This window comes from Mytilus edulis, chromosome 1, assembly GCF_963676685.1.
Source record: "Mytilus edulis chromosome 1, xbMytEdul2.2, whole genome shotgun sequence".
NCBI classification, from domain to species: domain Eukaryota; kingdom Metazoa; phylum Mollusca; class Bivalvia; order Mytilida; family Mytilidae; genus Mytilus; species Mytilus edulis.
In genome coordinates this window covers 68487420-68507812 of record NC_092344.1, presented here as the reverse complement: position 1 = coordinate 68507812, position 20393 = coordinate 68487420, and the positions used below count along the sequence as shown (strand labels likewise).

Below are 20393 nucleotides of genomic sequence, written 5' to 3'. Positions count from 1 at the left end.
ATACTCAGTTTTTTTCTGCAAGGATAGACATATTTTAAGGAGTACAAAGTAATATTGTCAAATAGATAAGTTACTTATATGCAAATATGTTAGCATACAGATTTGAGTATTGTGTCTTAGGAACAAAATGGTGAAAAGTTAAAATTTTCAAGGGCTTTAACAAATTATATGCAATCATTGAAAATAAAATACGTTTATTATCGTTTCTATTATAAACATGTATTGTTCTAAAAGTAAAAGAAATATTTATCCTGTTACATGTTAATTTACGAAAGATAAAAATAAGTTTCATGATAGCGTGGACAACCACAGTACTTATTAATAATGTTGGTTATGATACATTTACTAAATAAATAACCTTTAACTTGCTTGTCATCGGTAGTCGAGCCGATGACAGTAAGTTTACGCTCATTTAGTCTTTCAGCTCTAGGCATTCAAGTCATGATTTAAATGGACTCAAAGAGTACATGTAGGTGCACGAGAGAAAAAAAACGAAAGTTTAACTATTCAACAATTAAATCAAGTATTAGATAAAATACAAAGGTAACAAAGAAACAGGCCGGTAACAACCGTTGCCGGATAGTTTTTTCTGCACGAGTAGTCAGGTCAAGGTCCGAGGCGATAGCCAAGGACCTTGACCTGACTACAAGTGCAGAACAACTATTCGGCTGGTTGTTACCGGCCTGTTTCTTTTGTTACTTTTGTTTTTTATCTGACTTGTACGACGTTTCAAGAAAGTAATAATACATTTTGCAAGACTAAACTTTTGAGAAACTTAGATAGCCATAAAGCAGTAGTAGAAATGTAAGTTATTGTATAAACACATTTTTTTTTTCGTTTCCCTTCAACCGATCGAGATTTTTATTCAAGAAAAAAAATCATGAATCTAATAATTTGATAAAAAAAGAACCATTCCGAATAAAAGATGAATGTTGTACATATTTAAGACTTTTTAGAATGCAACTTCGTAAAAAAGTAATATATTAAAAAAATATATTAGTGGTAAGTAGGATAACGTTTGATTTTTGGGGGGCTAATTCATTTTAAAATAAACAGGCTGTGATCTTTATTTTTAATGAAAAAATGCAGGATTTGCCATTCCATCCCCCTATTCCCCCTTAAAAAAATCGTAAAAATCGCGCGTTTGTCGTATGAATTTAATATTCAGTCAACCCGGTTTTGGACGATCAATGCATTTAAAATGGGGACATAATATTGGACCCCCTCCCACCACTGTTTTGTCCTGGATTTGGACCTGGATCCGCCACTGATATAAATTCGATAACAATATAAATGTATCAAAAGAATGAATTTCCTACTGCATTAGTGAATGAAATATAATTTTAATGTTTATGAAAAAATGGATTTTGTCTTAATATTATATATTCAGGCATATACTTTTTTTTTTAAATTCATGCTTGTCTCTAGATATGCAAGTGTTGATCGGGATTAAACACGTGTTACATTATGATCCAATCGCAGCTGACAATCGCAGCAAAATTGATGACATAAGTTGAATGATTTTCTTCTAGATTTGCTGCTTATTTGGACGTGTATTACATGAACACTTTTTATAGGATCAATCGTGCATTAGTGAGTTGATAGGGATTTTATCTCTTGATAAGATTTGACTTTTATTTACTTATTTTCTGTCTTATTTTTATTGAAATATACACGTCAGTATAATCATTTCCTTACTTCCAGCAGTGTCCCAAATACTATTCATGTCCATATATTGAAGAAAACATTTATTGACCGAATATTTTACGTCATAAAGGGGGCGGTATGTTGTTTTTTTAGTATATTAACTATTTACTTTTCAATGCAATCACCCAAATGTTTTTGTTTAAATTAGCACTATTTACGGTATTCGGAAAATCAGGAATAAAGCAAAACATTAATTTGTCATCTGCTTGACCATAATACATTTTTTCGCATAAAATTTGGGATCAAAATATCTATTTTAGGAGAAAACCATACCCCCCCCCCCTTTTAAAGTTAAATGTCTAATCCCTTTGTGTACTGATATGAATAGTATTTTACTGGAAATGTTTAAAAAAAAAAGATATTGATGATAACGTAAATATTTTGTTCAATAAAAAGACAGGAAATAAGTCGGCGAACCAAAAAGTTCAAATCTAATTTAAAGTTTAAGTGCCCTTGAACTCACTGATCATGCACGAGTGATTCTATTCATAAAAAGTGTCCGTGTAACAACTAAACAGAGTCCGTGTATCATCTAAAAAGAGTCCGTGTAACACCCGTTAATGTACTGTTTTTCTATAGCTCCGCGGTGGGCAAAGTCGTACAACACACAATATTTAGTCCTCTGCTAGTTATTCGTATTAATAGTTTTAAGTGTCAATGTCTATAACATGTACGATATGACAAGTGGACGTTACAGACGAATGTTCAACTAACCTGACCCAGTCAATTGATAACCTGAGCGCGGAGAAATGGTCGGGTAATGTCAGTAAAAACTCAAGTTAGATCTTTTAAATAATCTAAAATCTGTCAATTTATTTTTTTCCTATCAAAGGTAACTCTTGTATACTATTTTCCAATTTTTTGTAATAGCTGATTATAACGAAAATTATTTTATGTTGTTTTACTTCATTCATTCAGAATAGTTCTTAGTATTTTCTGTATTTGGGTATTTAGACTTGGACAAGGGAAAGTTCCAATGTAATTTGTACGTTATACAGTATTTTTTAACCTGGACTGCTCCTCGATATGATCATTAGGTATTTACTATGAAATCCGATACATTTTTTCAACAGACATGGCAAAGTTGAAGTCATTTACTTTTCGGTTGTTTGTTTGTGTACATGTAGACTGTTGAAGACCGTACATTTACCTATTATGGTTTACTTTTATAAACTGTTATTTGGATGGAGAGTTGTCTCATTGGCACTCACACCACATCTTCCTATATCTAAGTATTGACAATTGATTCTGTAGCTGTTTCATTTATACATTTGTAGCGTTTTAATTGAAAAGTAACAAATATCCTTAAATTGGTTATAAATAGATTGGTGTGCTTAGTTTTCGTTGATATGCTAGTGTTGGTCAGTATTGCCATTCTCGATGGTTTTAATGAAGTTTAATCGAAAGGATGACGTAAGCACATGTCAATTCTTGAAATGCTATCTCCTTGTATATATTGATCGACCTGTTGTGTAAATGTTTTTTTTTTCATTTTGAAAACTGAAGAGGGTTGATATCTAAAAATAACTAGAGTGCATTAGCTCTTCATTGTAAAGTTTATGTACATGTACCTGTGCATAAGTCTGTTAACCTTAAAACAATTAACGACATACTTACATAGAAACAATTATAAAAAAGTATTAATGCACAGGGTTTTTATTCATGTTCTTCATCTTAAAAGTTAATGTTGGGTGGTCAACAACGAGCAAATCATTTATACTCTACGACAAGGACAAGACAACCCCTAGCAGTATATTATTGATAAAAATCCACAGTGCACCTTCTTGCTCCAAACTCACATCGGAGTGCCAAATTGTAGTATGCTTGTGTTCGACGGTTCTCTAGTCTAAATCACCAGGGATACAAGAATAGTGCAGTAATTTTTAAAGACACGGAGCGGTCAATGAATTACGTACTTTATAATTATGGGCGAGGTTTTTCAACATTGTCATACATTGCCCAACAAAAGACCAATACATAAGAAACAACAAAATTATGATAGACAATACATATAAAACTAAAAAAACAAATGATAGACAGCACTTGGTACATCGAAACATATGTAAGAAAACCTAGAAGTTTAAAATAGTATGAAAGGACAATATAAGAATGCAAATTACAAAACATTTCCGCAGTTGCTGGTACTATTGTGTTTAGTTTCTCAAATGGTACCTTAATTAACTAATTCGTTTGTTGAAAAAGACTGTTTAACTGGAAAAGTGTCTACCCACCCTTATGTATGTATGGTCAAATGGATTCTATTACAAGAATTCAATTTCTTTCACCAAACCGTAAAAGAAAATACAACAATGTTGGTAAATGTAAAACGAATATCTGGTCCTTGCTGATATGCTTTTCAGAACAATCATGTACTTATTTGTAACCATACAGTTATATAATTCTGTACAAATCTTAAAATATATATGTTATTTATCTAACAAACAATCGCAGATAGTCTGTTTACTTCTATATGTTATGATCTGAGCCCATGTTACGTGTAATTCGTTACATTGTGACTAAAATTAAGTGAACACTACGATGATTTTTTTGATTTTTGTTAACGTCAAAAGCAGTACGTGTGTGAAGTAAGAAATGTGCATGCATAGATTTAGATATATAGAAAATATAGGAATTTAAGATAAATAAGAGTGTGAAAGAATTTTGGTAAGACCCTTCAATAGGAAATCTTAACATTCAATATGTCCTTCGTTCGCGCCATGACGGTTACAACTATCAATAATCAGTAAACAAACAAGTAATTATAGTTTAAACATGAGCATGTAATAATTGACCAAAGCTATTAATATCATTTTATAGATACTTACTTTGCGCTGCCACTGTCACAACGAGTGTAATAATGCATATCGAAAATATATATAATTGCAGCATCGATGTCATCTGAAACAGATATTCGTTATTCTGCATATTTTGAGACATACATTTATAACATGCTTATATATACTAGTAGCCGTTGTTTTGTATCGATTAAACCTTTGGTTTTCCTGATTGAACTGTTTCGCACATTTAGTAATTTTTGGGCCCTTAATAGCTTGTCAAAGATGAAAATAGCGAGCAAAGCTTCATACTATTATTAGTATTGCGTTTCTTTATTTATGTGACATGTTAAATTTATTCAATTATAGAATCAGAATGACAATCAGAAATTGAAGACGGTTAATGCTAGTAATTTCATAGACAAAAGGTTTAAAATGTATTTGTATGCATAGGTGTTTTTCTCAATCATCTACATAGAAAATACAAAGTTCCACATAAGGGAGCAAATTCCAGATTTTCCTGATTAAACAGAATCCTTATGAACAACTTATTGAAGAATTTGAGGGTTCGGTAGTCAGTTATATACAAGACATATATGTGGACATAAACCATCTCATTTTTATGTTCCTCTCTATTAATTCCATTTTTTTTATACATCAATACATTTCAAAAATATATATATTACACTTTTCATCATATTACATGAACCAAAAAGAAGACAAACGTACCTTTATTGCAACCAGAACAACATCACATTAAATCAACTGCTAACCAGGAAGTACAAGACATACTGTTTGTATATGTATACATTATACCCGTGTTGGATGTCATACATTTTTGTAAGTACGCTTAAAGAGCAGCCAGGCATACACATCTCAAATTATAGTATTTAAAAGTTATGGGATTTAAACGTAAAGAAATTTTATTTAATAGTATTTAAAGAAACTAAATGTCAACATTTTTACTTTTGTTCAGTGAAGCAAATGAACTGTGAATATCTTTTGAATATTACACTACTGTTATTTTTTTGCTGGGTAAATCATGTAATTCGGTCATAGTACAGTATAAATAAATGACGTTAAAATAGCTGTCAATATACGACTTATCATTTAAAAAATATATATCGGTTCTTGATAATAGAGCTTTTAATAAAAGTTTAAATTCCGTATTTATTGTCGTCCTCCATTTTCTCTCCTTATTCTGAACCTTGACCGTGTCTGTGACGGTTTCGGTTTGTGGCGTCATTTGCCTACATGTATGTCTATTTTAGAGGGTGGTAAAGGGTTATTTACGTGCAACTTTTTTTGCCATTTTTATTTCACGTGCAGCCGAGATAAAAGATTAATTATTCATTGTGTTTCGTGAAATTGGTAAAAGGATCAAGGTGCAAGACATTTTTAATTGTTCGTTCATCGTGTAAAGGCAATTTTATTTCGCGTTCATCCGTGCAGATACCCCCCCCCCCCCCTTTCTCTCTTTTACGCACCTCCTTTCAGAATTTCCGATTGATCGGGAAGCTTGGTCAACGTTTTGCAATAATCCATTTCCATTCACAACACAAATGAGACCTCAAACGAGAAATATACAACCGCCTAATAAGTAACGGTGTGGTAACAGGCAACTACAAAGCAAAAAAGACTAGCTAGGGGTTGATAGAAATATACTTTTATAGCCGACTTTACGGTACGGATGTGTCTCATTGTTTAAGACCATATGCCTAGTGTTGCGTATAATTTCTTACATCCTCTTGAACTTCTGTATAAAGATGTCTCATTGGCAATTATAGCAAATCTCTTTATGTTCATTGTTTAATTTGAAAAACATACAACAAGCTACGTACGTGGCACCTTGTGGGAATCAAAATATTAATGTGGTTATTACTTCTTCTACTCAAGGTACAAAAATGTATCTAGAATTCAAACAGAGATGAGTGTGTTGCTTCCTATCAGAACCAAATTAATAATGTGGAGTTGGACCCAGTGACGGAAGCCATATCTGGACAGGCACCTTTGAGAGATCCGATGTCGAGGATAGATTTTCTAGCGCACGGAATTCCAAGATGTTTCACAGTGATTTACAGTAAAACGGTTACGTTGAAAGCGATGAAAGAATAGTTACTCAAGAAGAGAAGGTTCTGCAAATATAGCAAAATAATGGTATGACTGTGTACATATCCAGGAGATCTCAATTCACTCCCTTTCAATCAAAGTAAGAGGTCCGAGATGATAAATACAGTCTCAAAATGGAACAGTGGGAACATTTCCTAGTTAGTCACGTGACAGAAAGCATTCTTAGTATATATATATATAAAATTAACGGTACCAATTTTCTTGCACCAGATGCGCATTTCGACAATACATTTCTCTTTAGTGATGCTCGTGGCCAAAATATTTGAAATCCAAAGCTTATATAAAAGATAAAGAGCTATAATCCAAAAGGTCCAAAAAGTATAGCCAACTCTTTGATCCTATCGAGCTTTTTTCCATTTGGTGTGGTGAGTATATTTATTTTGGAAATATTTGGACTCTAATTCCTCCTTGGACATATTAGATGGTAATTTTGTTTTAAAAGGAGGTACTCTCGTGGTGATAAAAAAAAACTTGGTCCTTTTTCTGACAATTCTGTTAGCAAAATGTCCGTCAAAAGCCCAAAAGTATCTAAAATTTATACAAAGCATTTCATTGGCGGCTTCAAACGGTACTACTAATGGTTAGGCGGTATATGATGAATAGAATCGACTAAAAAAGAGCGCGACCCTTCACCTTTCTAGGATACCGGTATCATAGATCAGGAGTTGTGGCTTTTGTGTTTTTTAGTCACAGGGAACGTCAATCAGTTATTTTCTGTAGTCATGAGCGACAATTTTCACCCCTCCTTGATCCTCAAAAAGTCATGCGCACAGTCCTAACAGGGACTAGAGTTGAGTCAGATGGTGCTTTGCGTGACATCTCGGTTTTAGAATTTTGAGCAGCCGTCGATGCTATTCAACTGTGGAGAGATTTTAAGAATATAAAAATCTATTGCTAGAATGTGACAACCAGTAAGTTCCGTCATTTTGTAATAAATTGTTACTTACGAAACTTTGACAAAATTATACAATCACTGTTTGCTCTTCTTATTATGAACCTTAAATGTTTGCTCCAGAATTCAGTCTTGCATTGTTTCCAGTTCTCAAACATAGGTAAGCTCACAGCTGAAAGTTAAACGATATTGAAATTTTAAGCTAGTGAACATGAATTGCATTTGTAGATTCGTTGTTCGAAGTTGACCGTAGAGATATATCTGTGGCTTTATTATTTTTCAGCGGTGGCAGATCTTTATCCTGTGAGGTCGTTTCGTGAATTTTTGAAAGTACCCTTCTATAGACAAACTTGTTAATGGGTCTCTTTTGACTCTTTTTCGGATCATTTCTATACCTGAGACCCCCCTTATTTTTGTGGCGTGAAAGACCAATTCCGATTGCATTCGCTTAATTATAAAAGATGGAGTATCGCATTTGAGCAGAATGGAGGTTTTGGATACAAAAATGAAATCTGGGACGTTGGGTGTCTGGTGTATACAAGAGCTAAATTCGATAAATTAAAGAGCTTAGAAGGTATAGTGTATATGTTTTGTATAAAGTTTAATCAAAATTGCATTTATAACAGTTTTTTCTCTTTGAATAACCCGTCATGTTGGGGTCATATGATCATCTTCATTGAAAATAGGTTGTCCCGAAATGCGAAGAGAGGATTATGTCGAAGAAAATCCACTATATATATGTTATTCGCCTCCTCAAATCTTTATTATTTGGGTTCAAACGATTCGGATCTAATCAAAGGAAATGAGCTTATTGAGCAAATAAGGTTGGCTATTGGTAGATAATGAGATGGCTATTAATTCGACTCGTAAAAAAATGTTCAACTGTTCATAATATATATATTCAAAGAAGAAACAAGTCATGGCTTTTTAATTTAAATACTGACAAAAATCTGACTAAAATTGAAACAAAAATGCAAAAAGAAAACCAATAAACGAGTATACAAAACACTACACACTACATATATATAGAAAACTAAATAATAAAACACTGCAGGTTTTTGTTTGTTTTATAAGCATTACACCACTTTCATTAAAAATATTTAAACTTAATATTTCAGGGTGAATGTATTGTTATTAATACAATCGACACCAAACGCAAAAACACAATTGACATTCTAGCATGTGAAACATGTCTGTAAATGTCACAGGTATTTTCTAAATTTAGGCATTTTGTAAAATAACTGAATTTTCAGGCAATTCATAAGATGTCTAACCCTGACACATGTCACAGGTATTATACAAAATGACAAAAAATACCTAGTCATTTTGTAAAATTCAACAAATTGCCTGTTCAGTTTAAGGCAATTTGTAGAAGAACGATCAGATTGAGATTTTGTAAAATGCCTCGAAAATTTATTCTTTATGTATTATGACTGAATCTTTTAGGCATTTTACAAAATACCTAAATTATGAAAATGTCTATATTGTGGTTAGATAAGCATTTAATAAAGCGTAGTTGTCATTGTCTAATGAATCAAAGTATTTAATGACCCGTTCTTTAATATGTCAACTCATTCCAAAATCAATTGATCACATATGTTGAAACACAGTTAGTATTGTTACATCAACACAATACATTACCCAGACAGATAAAAGAACAATAAAAGGTCTTCACAATAATCTTATAATTCGTACAAATTTTATGTAAGTACAAATAACTTATCTCCTCTGGTATGCATTCATACTCAATTATGTTATAAATAAAATTTAGGATGCATACCTACATGTAAATACAGTTTAAATATCATAGACAAAGCATGCATTGCATTATTAAAAAAACCCACATAAAAACATAACATGTGTCTTTGTACAAACTTCTCATTTACATATTCCAGCAGGATCTGCATATTGAGAATATATATCTCAGTTGATGCGATATTCCAGGGCTGGAACTCACATGAAAGCTCCTACACCAGGATTACACGTTGAACTTTTACCGAAAATATTACGAGTTGGTTGGCCATTATGGAATATCTGTTTCACTGGTGATAGTTTTCAAATTACCAGGATTATAATTTGCTACGCCAGACGCGCGTTTCGTCTACTTAAGATTACATTTTTGTAATTAGTGTCGCTCAGATAAAAAAATAGTTATACAGCCAAACAAGTACAAAGTTGAAGAGCATTGAGGACCCAAAATTCCAAAAAGTTGTACCAAATACGGCTAAGGCAATCAACAATGACAATGGATATAATCTAATTATCGTAACCACAATCCCATTCTCCTTTTCCCCGATTGTGACCAACCGAGTAAGATTGGGTTGGATAAAGCAGATTCGTTGTAGAGGGGCACAAACAATATTTTCCAAAAGACCAAAAAAGTAAAAAAGTATAATTTAATAAAACGCATTTGACTAACAGATTGAACAACTGATGTTCTTAAACCACCCTGCTGACTGCCATTGACAATTACCACAAATGTGATCACAAGAAGTAACAAAAGGGATCGTGATATTAATTTAATACCAAACCGTAAACAACAAACGTGCAGCAAGCTTGTTAACCACAAACATGAGGTGCTCAATTATTTTAACACCATATCGGGATTTCGACGATTGATGTCTCTTCAGTGGTGTTAGGTGTGGTGTTAGGGATCGAAACAGTATTTGGAAAGCCATATAATGTACCTCAATTTACGATAGACTCTAGAATTTTAAAGAGTCGTAATAGGATTATTTAAACCGGAGGGAAAATATAATACAAGCCCAAACGAACTAAATATAAACAAGTCAAAATTGAGAACAACGTTCAAATTTATAATGGTTGGATAAAAACCGCAATTGTTATACGTGTGCATGTAAATCTAATTCGTTGAAGGCTCGTCTAAAAACAGCACAAACAATATTTTTTCCAAAAGACCAAAAAATTAAAACAGTATATTTCAAAAAACGCATTTGACTGACAGGTCGAAAAACTGATGTTCTTGTACCCTGATGACTGTCATTGACGATTGTCAAAAAAATTGATCACAAGAAGTAACATAAAGGATCTTTATATGTATTCAATATATACCAAATAGAAAATAATAAACTCGCGGCAAAGATGGTAAATTACAAACACGAGGTGCTCTTTTTCTTTTACACCATATCAGGATTTCGACAATTAATGTCTCTTCAGTGTTATTAGGGATCGAAACAGTATTTGGAAGGCAATATAATTCACCTCAATTAAGGATAGACTCTTGAATTTAATAGAGTCGTAATAGGATGAACGGATTATAATATATAAGTACGTCTTAACCAGTAAAGATTTTACATTATAATTTATCCATCGTATCACCAGCTGAAATAACATTCTGTATATATATATAATTCGGCTAAACAACAGTCTAACAATGTTAGATCTGTAAATTTGCGGACGCACATTTTTTTGTTCTTTCCTGGCTATATATCTAAATATATGCTTATAAAAAATTGAGAAAACTAACGGCCTAAGATATACATGTAACAAATCAATTTACGAAAAAAACATATGGTAGACACGAACCAAGGGCAACCACTAAACTACAGGCTCCTGACTTTGAACATGCACGTAAATAATGTGGCAGGGTATAATTTGATTGAAGGTGCCGACCCGTCCTTTACCGGGGACAATGGTGTAACAGTACAACATTAGAACAAACTATAAAAATTAGTTGATAAGGGCTTATAAACTCATCAGATCGAAACAAAGTAGAAACTATACAAAACAACAAGTCTACTCCAGTAGACTTTAGATGTAATGTTGTGTAAACAAAGTCAGAAAAAAAAACATATAACTAAAACATGCGCAGACTGGTCGTTGAAGGTATTTATACATCCCTTGTAGATCGAAAAGTCCTCGGAGTCAACGACAGTTAGTTCATTTCAGCTAGCGAGCACATTTTGACCTGGCTTTCCAAATTATGTGTCTTTTTTATTATCTATTTCTATTTCTATATTTATTTTTTTTATTGTTTAATAAAACATAAAAATAAGATATTTGGCAGATACACCTTGGGTAAACAAAGGCCAAATGTAAAGTTGGAAGAAAATTGAAGCATCTATTTCTATATTAATTTTGTATATAATTTAATAAAACATAGAAAAGAAAAAAGATGTTTGGCGGAGACACCTAGGGTAAACCAAGGTCAAATTTAAAGTTGATAGAACATTATAGGAATACCCCTCCTTTGCGAATGGCACGGCTACCATCACGATATACAAGCAGGCGTAATTCATTGCTCATTGTCATTAATCATAAGTTTTTGAAAAAAAACGCCTGTTATAACGGTACGTAAATGTTAGAAATCACAATCGCTTATAAGAGAGAAACGGGTTATATTCAAATTCCTAACTGCGTTGGGACAGACCATTATATTGCCAAAATAGCATGAAGAAATCACACAACTAACAAAATGAAAACTGTTTAAGACGTCTTCAGTCGTCAATAACATAAATTGTTACAAGTTAAAAAAAATCATGGAAGATTTGACAAGAGACAATGCCTGACAATTATGCTGACTTAAGTGAGACACATGAGCGTGTGAACGGTCTAACTAGTTTTCTTGTAATCTCATTCCTCTACTCTTTATACCTGATGAGATGAGACTAACACAACATAAATATCTTGCATCATTCTCCTTTGATATTTGGTTGATATTTGTTTCATTGGCAACCAAACAAAGCCGTATCTTTTTTCATAGACCAATAAAATAAGTACTAACAAAGCATTTAAATGTACGATACCATAATCGAATCAAACTAAGTAAAAACAAAACAATTCTAAACAATACGTATCAGAGAATGCTCAGAATTAATGAAAGCAAGTATTTCAACACGTCAGATGTTAAATCATGCCGTACTTCACTTTACTATCGGTAACTTTATATCATAGACTATGTCATACAGCCATGCAAAATGTAGTTACTCAAGACAAACTCTTTAGACATGTTAAAATTTCATCTGGACCCTTTGGTTAAAATGGCTTGTTTACACCGTAAAATATAACTCAGAGTAAAAACAAATATGGGTATTAAGATTTTATGAAGCATGGCATGATCAAGATATATTGGATATTTAATTATTTGTGTACAAGTCATCATTTCGTCCAAACAATAATGTGTACAAAAACAATTGTACAGATTATGATTTGTATTTTGACTAAAATTAACTTACATGTATAACTTGTACAATGAATTATATATAGTATGAATTTGATATAAAATAAAAGAGCAGATTTCCAGTATTTATGTCCCCGGCGTTGAAAATATTTTATCTATCCAAAGTACAAGGGCAATTACTATTTAAAAGAGAAATTTAGGCTTTACTAAATACTTCCATAGATATAAAGGTTTGGTTTTGAGGTTTGGTTGTAGCAGTAGAAAAACATATTTCAAAAGACATAGCACATTTCGACTACTCTGTATGTTTTTTGTTGTTGATGTATTTCTATTTGTATCTATCTGATGAGTTCAAACTTTTTCAACTGATTTGTATAGTTTGTTCTTATGTTGTTCTGTTACACCACTGTCCTATGTAAAGGAGAGAGTAGGCGCCCTCAAACTATTTTAACCCCTTTCACATTCTAAATGTGCTTGTTCAAAGTCAGGAGCCTGCAATTCACTGGTTGTCGTTTGTTGTTGTGTTACATTTATTAGATTTTATTTGGTTCGACAAATTTGTACGATGTGTTACGTTTGCAGTTTGATTCAGAATAAACGGGACATAGCCATATGATATAGCTAATTATCTAATTGCTACCCTCAGTTAGATATCAAGGTGGCTCATGGGTACAAAAATTTCAGGAAAAAATTAAACCTTTATTTTTTCATTACAAATTTTATTTATAACACTATTAGTTATTACTTTATGATATGGTACAAAAATCAACCCAAAAATCATTCAGTTTGGCCGCAGATAACTTTTTTAAATGTTTATATCATTGAAAAAGCTCAAAATTATTTCCCTTTGGAGCAAAAATACCATTTTTGGCATTTAATTTGAAATATCTTTTTTAACTCATCGGTGACCTATATTTTTTTATTATTGTTTTCAAATAAGCTGTACATAAACTAAATAATTGTAAAATTTAATCGATTTCTGTAATTAGGTTAATTTTTTATTTCGATATTACCTCTATTTCTCCTATTAGTTCAACAGAAAAAAGGACATTAACAAAAATGTATGCTTCTTCTGGAGACAGATTGTGAGCTTAAATGAACGGTGATCCCATTTTTTATTTCATTTTTCTTTTAAGTATATGATAAAGGTCATTTATAAAAAAAATATAGCGAAATCCTATATTAGAAAAAATATTGATTTATACCCAGGGGCCCCTTATAAATTATATATATAACTTTTGGACTAGTTTAAATCTCGGTCTATTTCTGAAATTTATTCTTACATACTTTTGATTTTTTAACCCTGTATGCTAACATTGCCTAGGTAAATTTTAAAATTGTTTGTATGCACATTGAACGACAAATCTATGTGACGTATTTTTTTGAAATTTTCTGACATCAGACACTCAAATCAATGAATGTGTTTGTAGATAGATGTTTTTTTTTGTGTTCTGTTAAATTGTTCCTTTTAAAATTGTTATACGATGATGACTGATGTACCTATATTCTGACTATTTTATTTATTGTGTCTGTTTAGTTAACGCATCAATGTAAATATAACGGAATTTGATGAGACTGTCATCAAAGTGAGAGGGTTAGCGCTATAAAACCAGACTTAATCCTCCATTTTCTACATTCGAAAATGCCTGTACCAAGTCAGGAATATGACAGTTCTTATCTAGTCGTTTTTGATGCGTTTTGTGTTTTGATTTTGCCATGTGATTATGGACTTTCCGAATTGATTTTCCTCTCAGTTCAGTATTTTTGTGATTTTACTTTTTAATAAGTATTGCAATTTTCGTTGTTATTAAATGTTATATCAATATTTAGTACAAATATAATCTTAAATCAATCCTAATTCTATCTTTTATTTTAGAAATAGTTTTAGTCATTCAAATGTGACGTCATTTTGTGTGAGCTGTTTTAGAATTTCAAATGTGACGTCATTTTTTGCGTTGAGGATTTGACTAACTCGGGTGTGTATTGTTTTTGTGTTGGATTATGCTGGTGTATGTAATGTATCCGGGTTTTTTCTGCAATTAGTTAAAACTTCAGTTGTATCATGTATCTCTATTATATAGTCATTTTATAAAATTTACTATTTGCGAAAGTATCAATTATTCTTAATAATAAGGATGTTCTTATCCAAAGCAGAAAACAATAGCCGTATTGGGCACAACTTTTTTTAACTTTTGGTCCCCAGTGCTGTTTAACTTTGTACTTGTTTTGGCTTTCGAACTTTTGTATCCGGGCGTCAGAAATTAGTCTTGTGTGGACGAAACGCACCTCTGGCGTATTAAATTTTAAACCTGATGTCTTTTGTTAGCTATTATTCGTTTGATTCTTGGTCAATATGTTCTCCTATTTATTTGTATTGTAGTCTTGTAATGTTATGTCGTCATTTTAGTGTTATATTTAACATTGCCATTAAAGCGGGAGGTTTGGCATGCCACAAAACCAGGTTCAACCCATCATTTTTGTCTTTTAAAGAAATGTTCTGTACCAAGTCAGGAATATGGCCATTGTTACATTTCGATGTTGTGTTTCTGTTGTGTTTCTGTTGTGTCGTTTGTTTCCTCTTATATTTGAGTGTGAATTCACATTACTTTAAGACCTTTCACGGTACTTTTCTATCCCAAATTCAGGTATTTTGTTTTGATGTTATATTTGTTATTCTCATCAGATTTTGTCTAATGCTTAGTTCGTTTCTGGGTGTGTTACATTTTAATGTGGTGTCGTTGTTCTCCTCTATTATTTAATTTTCCTCGGTTTTTGGTTGGTGACCCGGATTTGTCTTTGTTTCTATCGAGTTATGAGTTTCGAAAAGCGGTATTCTACTGATGGCTTTATTTACATATTTGTTTTTCGTTTATTGTTTTGTATAGTTTGTTCGTATGGTGTGCCGTTACACCACGGTCCCAGATTAGAAGGAGGGTTTGGCGCCAACAAACTAGTGTAACTCCGCCATAATGTGTATGTGTCTGTCCCAAGTCAGGAGCATGTAATTCAGTGGTTGTCGTTTGTTGCTGTGTTACATATTAGTTTTTTCGCTCTTCATTTTGTACATAAATTAGGCCATTAGTTTTCTTTTTTTAATTGATTTACATTTGTCATTTCGATGCCTTTTATAGCTGACTATGCGGTATTGCCTTTGCTCATTGTTGAAGGCCGTACGATGACCTATAGTTGTTAATGTTTGCGTCATTTGGCGTCTGATGGAGAGTTGTTTCATGGGCAATCATACCACTCCTTTTTTATATTTTTATTTGGTTGAATCGACATCATTATACTCTACGCATGTTTGGATCGATATAGCATGTGTACCTGTGTGTTGACGTATTGGACAGTTCCTCTCTATGGACATGTTTTAACTATTAAAATATACTAATGCCGATGTCCATTAAATTTATAAGGGATGCATATGGCAAACTGTAATATATAAAATATGTGATGCTTTTAACGAGTGTACGTGTTGGGCATTATTAAATTTGTGAAATGCATTGGTTAAGTGCTGTGAAAAGTACTTTATGTGAATCTTTAAGTTGTTTTTTGAAATATTACCGCACTGACATATAACATTTCATAATTAATGACTCAATCAAACCCTGGACCGCACTCTAAAACTCGGACTGCTCTTAAAAATTACACGGGCATATAAAATGAATGTATTCTAAAATTGTACTTCTCAATGAAACCGACAAAATCTCTCGAATAAACAAGATCCCAGCCGAAGACTTTACCTACTAAATTTTTATCTTTCAAACGAACATAAATTATATATATGCTAGACTATATAATTTCTGTAAACCGTCTGCCCTATCTGTTTCTTATTTCTTTCATATACAGAAATACATAAAACACAGTCTAGTTGTAGATCTTGTCAGGCACGATAACCATACTCTGTATATAATCAAACATTGCAATATATCAAACGATAATATAGATTTATTATTCATTGTAAATATAAGTCCAACATAAACAGAATATGTCCTCTGTTGAAATAAATGAAAAATGTTGCACTTAACAATCTATAAAGACAAACACAAATTGTTACATAAAATATTGAATACTGTTTTCGAATATATATGTGCATAGGTATATCTAATTAAAATGGGTGAGTGCTGCTGCTAAAAGCATTAACCAAGTAACAAGTTAAGTATCTATTGATTGATGTATAAAGTATTAATCTGATCATAATCATTTGATACTGAATGAGCCGTGAGGTCCTGATACGTAGATGCCGTTTCCATTCCGAAATTATCACAATGCTGTTCAGGGCTAAAAAAGAAATTGATGTTATTTCTTTAAAGTGAAATCATTCGTAACTGGAAAGAATAAATTTACGTTAATTGAATTCAACATAATTGCATGGTTCTATTGAACAATAAAGACAATAATAATCAAAACCAAGGAGTAAACAACGAATAAAAAAGCCAAAGGACATTTACACCAACAGTTATAAATATTAAATAAGAAACAACACGAACTCTACTAAAAGCCTTGAGTGAAATCAGGTGTTCCGGAAATGTAAGCATTTCCTGCACCGTATACGGCACCCGTCGTGTTATTTCTTTGTTCAGTTCAGTAATGATTGAAGGTTATAATGACTGAGGAAGATTATCAGATATGATCTCTGACACACTTTTGTAATAAAAGCCAATCAGCTCATGATGGCGACCGTAAAATTTCTTGAGTGATGACCTTAATTTGAGTGATTCATAGCCTGTCTTAGCAAATAGTGACAAAGCAGTATTCCTCGTGCAACAAAATCAACGTACTTTGAGCTAGCTCTAGAGTAACGTATCAATTGAAACACATATACTCCATATGCTGGTGCCGCATGTATGTTGCTACACAGAAATGGAAAGTATATAGTATATATAGAAAATAGGGAAATTAAAATCATCGTGTTTGTCATAAGTTTTTGTATTCAACCTACCACCAGTAGTCATTTCGAGAAAAAGGTCTAAATATGAAGTAGATTTATCTGTGTCGGTAGTATCCTCAATTTTAAGTTCACTTGGATATATTAAATTTTAGTGATCACTGAATTTATTATTATTAAGAGACAGTACATCATCAATTCATGAAAAGTTATCAATTTGAAGCTAATAACTTGTAACTATTATTTCCAGATTTACTTTAAGTATTGCATGATTGTTCAAAACATGATGATTCATGTTTCATTCCTTTTTTTAATTTTAGGTTCTGTATGAGGTGTGTATCGTGTGATTTGTGAATGAATCTTGTAAATTATCTTAAAGATTATTAATAAGTAAACGTAACTTTTATCACAGGCACATTATTATTTTATAGTTGAGTTATACAACATATAATTGCTCACTTTTTAAATGCTTTTATAATGGTTTAATTTTATAATAACCTATAATAGTTTACTTTTCTTAATTGTTACTTGGATTGAGTGTTGTCTTATTGGCAAGCATACCGCATCTTCATATATCAATATATAATCTAAGCCTGTTTTATTTATAAGCTTTGTTTATCTTAGCCTAGCTTTATAAGTTAACTGCTTTTCGGATTGGCTTCATTCATGCTTATTTTGTTTAGACTGTTTGTTTATAGTTTTAAATGTTTAACGGCTAATTCATATATTATTATGTTACTGCTGAAACTATCTTTCCAATTTGCTCTTATGACAAGTTAAATTATGTTTCGAATGTGACAGAGAGTAACATTTTGATAAGATAAGGTTTAATTGTTTGGTCTGTTAATTTCATAAACTGTGACGTATTTTACAGTTAATTGGTTAATTTTTATATGCGCACAGATTACGTAAATTTATCATATTGATATAATATAACACTAGAACACACCCGCGAATTCGCGGGGAATTAGAGCGTTTGTAAACTGTAACAATATTATAACCAGAGAATTTCAGGTGAGGTATCAAAAGCCAAATGTACTTGGGGACTGGGCACATTTTTTATGCCCTCCCCTGTTTTCCAAATACCGATTTTTATTCCTTCTGTTTCTGTATACTATGACCTTACATATATACTATAATTACTATAGTAAAACGGTCACCGATAAATTGTAAGAAGTGACCGCCGTGAATAGTTAAGACCCCCCTCCCCAAGAGAACCATTGGGATTTATGGTAAATTATAGCAAAAAAAAATTTGTTCATAGTATATGTATTCAGAATACAGATATATATCAGTGACCGCCAAATTATGTTTATACATGTATTTTAAAACAGGCCTAAAGTTTTAAGTAAGGATGATAAATGCTAGAACACACCCGCGAAATCGCGGGCATTCAGAGCCGTGGTTGAAATTATGTAAAGTGTTGTAGGATGAATTTTTGTAAACTATTTAATGACTGGAGAATTCCAGGAAAGGTATCAACATTTTTAGGTACTTGGGGACAGGACAATTGTTTTCAACACCTCTTCCTTTTTTTTCAAAATTCCCAATTTTTGTTCACTATTTATTTCAATATACGTTTAGTATATAATGAGCATTCATTACTATAAATAAAGTGTGTTTGCTTTTTACAATCAATTCTCAATTTACTAATCAATCCACGGTGGTCATTGATATTTTATAGAGACCCTCTCTATTTAATATACTTAGTGACCCGATGAATTTTTGTAAAAGATTTTAAGAATGGAGAATTCTAGAAAAAGTATCAAAAGTCATAGGTACTTTGGGACAATTCTTTTTTATAGCCCGGCTCCTCATTGTTTTCCTCCAAAAACTCCCACTTTTTTGTTTCTATTAATTTCAATAATGAAGGCGTTTATCTGTTAGTATATTATGATCATTCATTACTATAAATAAAGTGTATTTGCTTTTTACTATCAATTCCAAGTTTACTAATCGGTCCACGGCGGCCATTGACATATTTTATAGACCCTCTCTATTTAATATAATATGTGACCGCCGTGGATTGTAAACTTGAAATGATAGCAGATGGCAAAAACACTTTATTTATAGTCTTTGTATGTTCAAAGTACAAAAAAGCGCAAACCGGAAGTCTTGTCTGACTTAAAATTTCGTCCAATGACCGAAAAATATCCGCATTTTTTTTTTTTCGTTTTTCTCCCCAAATAACCCAAACTGAATTATAATAATAATGGATGACAAATACGACTATACATGGTACCTATAGGACACAGAGGCATGATGATTAATTTATTGTGGAAGGAAGAAAAGCGACACACAAAACTAGGTCTTCTCGTTTAATAGTATAGATGTTATAGAAATAGTTTATAAACGTTGTTAATACATGTAAATGTGATATTATATTACAGAGAGTTCCGTTTGATGCTTTACGATAATAAAACTATCCAGGGCCCAACATACATGTAATCTACTATTTATTTACGTCCCAGATAGTGCGACTACACTTGGTGACTTATCATACTTATAGCACATGAGTTCATGTCAGGTTATTTTTTGTTGGAATGTGTGTTGACAACGTAACTTTCTCGTGTAGTCTTTTGTGAACTGTTATTTGTCGTTTCGTTTCGTTTTATTAAATTTTAATCAATGAACATACATGTAAGAAAGATCATGTTGATACCGATAAAATCTTATAACAGCATCGGCATTGCTGATCCGTCTGAGAGACAACAGAGAATTATAAAGGACTTCCATATCACTTACATTTTAACATAGGTTGCGCATAAATAAATGCTTCAGTTTGATTTTCGAATTTGTATTACATATAATTGCTTAACTATTTATATTAGACATGTCAGTACCTTGTGATAATTGTAGACAAAA

At 32.1% G+C, this 20393-nt stretch overlaps 2 protein-coding genes across 3 annotated transcripts in view; both read right to left on the bottom strand.

Annotated features, from left to right (window-relative positions):
• LOC139487853 (receptor-type tyrosine-protein phosphatase mu-like) overlaps positions 1-20393 on the bottom strand; it is a 317750-nt gene that overhangs the window by 30845 nt on the left and 266512 nt on the right. The window lies entirely within an intron of this gene.
• The window catches only part of LOC139487887 (receptor-type tyrosine-protein phosphatase kappa-like), a 149494-nt gene that overhangs the window by 71108 nt on the left and 57993 nt on the right, over positions 1-20393 (bottom strand). Inside the window, exons 1-2 of one of the 2 annotated variants that reach the window (XM_071273055.1) lie at positions 5211-5350; positions 4533-4605 (exon numbers count right to left, since the gene is read on the bottom strand). The exons of the other annotated variant lie outside the window; for it this stretch is intronic. Of the exons in view, the coding sequence (XP_071129156.1) occupies positions 4533-4605 (73 nt within the window). The 5' untranslated portion in view covers positions 5211-5350. Of the gene's footprint in view, positions 1-4532; positions 4606-5210; positions 5351-20393 lie in introns of those variants that run through there. 2 annotated transcript variants of the gene reach the window in all.